Source organism: Protobothrops mucrosquamatus, unplaced genomic scaffold (genome assembly GCF_001527695.2).
Source record: "Protobothrops mucrosquamatus isolate PMUCROS unplaced genomic scaffold, P.Mucros_1.0 scaffold11013, whole genome shotgun sequence".
In the NCBI taxonomy this organism is placed as follows: Eukaryota; Metazoa; Chordata; class Lepidosauria; order Squamata; family Viperidae; genus Protobothrops; species Protobothrops mucrosquamatus.
Genome location: NW_015396795.1, coordinates 17,347 through 20,494, shown reverse-complemented (window position 1 = coordinate 20,494; position 3,148 = coordinate 17,347). Strand labels below are relative to the sequence as shown.

Sequence of the window (3,148 nt, the reverse complement as noted above, 5' to 3'; positions counted from 1 at the left end):
AAAAACAAGGAGGGAAGAGGCCAAGGATGCCCACTTACTTTTTTCTCTCCTTGTCCCTTTTCAGTGTCTGTGAACCTCCTGCCTGCTGAGTCTGAGACTGAAGCAGTTCAGCAGCTGTCTTCCTCTGCTTAAACGCGTTGACTTCATCGTCCAGGGATTTCTTCTTATCTTCCAGCTTCTTCTTCTCATCCTGATGCAGCTTCTTCAGACGATCAAATTTCTCATGGAGCTGGAATAAGGGCACAAAGGCATACAAGTAGATCCAATTCTCAAGGGGAGATCCTTGGCAGAATCAGTGACATCTAGAGTTCATCCAGGAGCCAAGAGGTTCCTCAGAAACTTACGAGGGGCCTGGAATAAAGTGACCTGAAATACAGACAGTCCCAAAACCCTTTAGGAAGAGAATTATGGGGTTCAGCCATCCCATGACTAACTTGCTTTGGGAAGAGATTGCACACGAGGGACAGAACCTTGAACAAAAAATGTGCAGCTTGGGGTGGAGCAGATCTGATGTTTGAATAGCCTGCTGACCAAAGTAGCTGAGACAGAGATACAGAAGTGATAACATCAAAGCTCAAGAGAAAACTTTGATTTAATTTAAATACTTCTCTGTGATAGCACAACTTGCCTTAAATCTCTCACAATTATGTGGCATTCTGGGAAACCTCTCTCTGGCTGCCATTATATTCACAGATATTCTCTCTTTGCTTTGCATAGAAAAAAAAGAGTCCACAAGAAAATAAGGATTGAAGACACTACTCATTTAAAGCGGGGAACAAACCTCTGGGTGGTAAGACCTGAGATGTTGCTTTGGGGAGGATCCCACAAAACACTTAACGCAGGTGATGGTGTGAGATGTGCAGCTTGATTAAACGAAAGCTATCTTGTTGCAAAGAAAATAATGCGTTTAAAATCAGAAACCTCGCTCAGATCTAAACCGTTAGTCACCTCGGTCATGACTGATGCAGGACCAGTTCAGCCTCTCTGCAGACCCTCGTCCATTCAAGAGTCGCTTCAAAATGAGATGGGCAGCAAATACATTTAATCAGTCAATCAATTCACCTCTTTTTCAGCCTCTTTCAGCTCCGCTTCCTTTTCTTTCACCCTCTGGACAAACATCTGTCTCATTTCCTCTTCTTTCTTCTGAAGTTCTCCGAGAAATTCATTCCTTTTGGCCTCGTAGGTTTCTTGTAAACTACAGCAAGAAGGTGGGAGGGGCAACATTTGAAAAAGAGGAAAAAAACCCAGCCCAATCAGTTTGAATCAGCTTGCAGCTCACGTAATCAAAAACCTATTCATCCTCTTGGTTTATTTTGGGAAAGCCCCCTCCTTCCACAGGTGCCCCTGATCTGGTCTAAACAATACCTGAATGGCTTGCTATCTGGATCGGAATCCTTAAATCCCATTTCTTCCAGTTTACATCGCCGATACAATTCATAATGGCGCGTGTGGGTTTGTTCGCGAAGATCTTCCATGTTTACCCGGATCAACATCTCTCTGAGTTTTACAAAGTCACAGTGGGCTTCGTTTTCCACTGCATGGAGTAGATAAAAAGAGGGTGGCAGATCAGTGACTGGCTGGGGAATTCTGGGAGTTGAAGTCCATCTATCTTCAAGCTGCCAAGGTTGAGAAACACAATGACCCAATAACAGAATAACAGAGTTGAAAGGGACCTTGGAGATCTTCTAGTCTAATGCCCTGCTTAGGCAGGAAACCCTATGTCTTTTCAGACAAATGTTGTGCAATCTCTTCTTAAAAACCTCCAGTGTTGGAGCACCCACAACTTCTGGAGGCAGGTTGTTCGACTGATTAATTGTCTCTCCCTGATCAGTTCCCATCCGTTGCTAATTGTTCTTTCCATCCAATGTTTCTTATTTAATAGAAACATGAGTCTAAAATTTATTACACAGGTGGGACGTTTTATGGAACCTTCTATTGTATATGAACCTATCTTGTTCAAGACCAGCTGCACATGGTCAAGCTAACACAACAAACATTTTGTCAAGATGCCACCAAGGTCTCTTGAACTAGCCACCTTACTTACCCTGCACAATCCCCCATGGATATTGACGTGCCTTCATCATTTTATTTCCTATCTTGACTTCTTCTGTGCTACCAATGATGGCAAAGGGTAAATGAGCCTGGAGCACCCCAAGAAAAACAGAGAATGCATCTTTAATATTAGATGACGTGTCAAGCATTTCCAGCAGGAGTCACAATATTATTAAATGGGGGTGGATTTTATGGTTTATCCCAATTGCAAGAGACTACAGTAAGGTAATGCTTTACATACATGGTAAATCTGTAAATCGTACCTCTCTACTTGCATTTTATTTATTAATTTTTATTCATTCAATTTTTATAGTCGCCCAATTTCTATAGTCGCCCAACTGGCTTACAGTTCTAAAATTATAAAACTATTAAAACAAAAACAATAAAACAGTAAAAACATACAGTAAACTTTAGTAGAGTTGTTGGTATTTTTATTCCTCCCGCCCCTCTATTCATGTTATATCTATGTTCACTTAGTTATCTGATAATGTTTGCTAATTATAATTCAGTTCAAAACAAACTAAAATCAAAATCAATATTCTTTCAACACCATGGATGAAGGGAGGAACAATACAGAGGACAAGGCAGTCCTGCCTGAATCTTTTTTCCAAGTGCAACATTTAATCCAGGAGCTATTATGGTTACTGCAGTATTATCTTACATTCATGGTTCCATTTATTTCTGACACAGATTCATCGTCAGTAGGGAACTGATAGATTTGCACCCCGTTGCTCACAAGTTCACTGGTGATCTTAATTTTGAATTTGGTCAGCTCGCTCTTGGAGATGGCATCGGATTTGGCAATAATAGGAATGATATTCACCTGCAGGAAATCCCAAAGGAGAAAAGAAGCATTCTGAACATTTAAATAACCTCAAGTTGGACTGCATGAAAATCCCCAGAGCCATTTTGGCAAAATGTCAGGAGAGTGGAAGAAGGGATTCTCCTTTATATTTTCCTGGACTTTAAGATAGATAGATAGATAGATAGATAGATAGATAGATAGATAGATAGATAGATAGATAGATAGATTAGATAGATAGATAGATAGATAGATAGATAGATAGATAGATAGATAGATAGATAGATAGATAGA

At 40.4% G+C, this 3,148-nt stretch overlaps 1 protein-coding gene across 1 annotated transcript in view; it reads right to left on the bottom strand.

Annotated features, from left to right (window-relative positions):
• Positions 1-34: 34 nt before the first annotated feature.
• LOC107301254 (septin-6-like) overlaps positions 35-3,148 on the bottom strand; it is a 4,811-nt gene continuing 1,697 nt past the window's right edge. Inside the window, exons 2-6 of the mRNA XM_015830503.1 lie at positions 2,714-2,875; positions 2,045-2,141; positions 1,366-1,534; positions 1,063-1,195; positions 35-229 (exon numbers count right to left, since the gene is read on the bottom strand). Of these exons, the coding sequence (XP_015685989.1) occupies positions 35-229; positions 1,063-1,195; positions 1,366-1,534; positions 2,045-2,141; positions 2,714-2,875 (756 nt within the window). The remainder of the gene's footprint in view (positions 230-1,062; positions 1,196-1,365; positions 1,535-2,044; positions 2,142-2,713; positions 2,876-3,148) is intronic.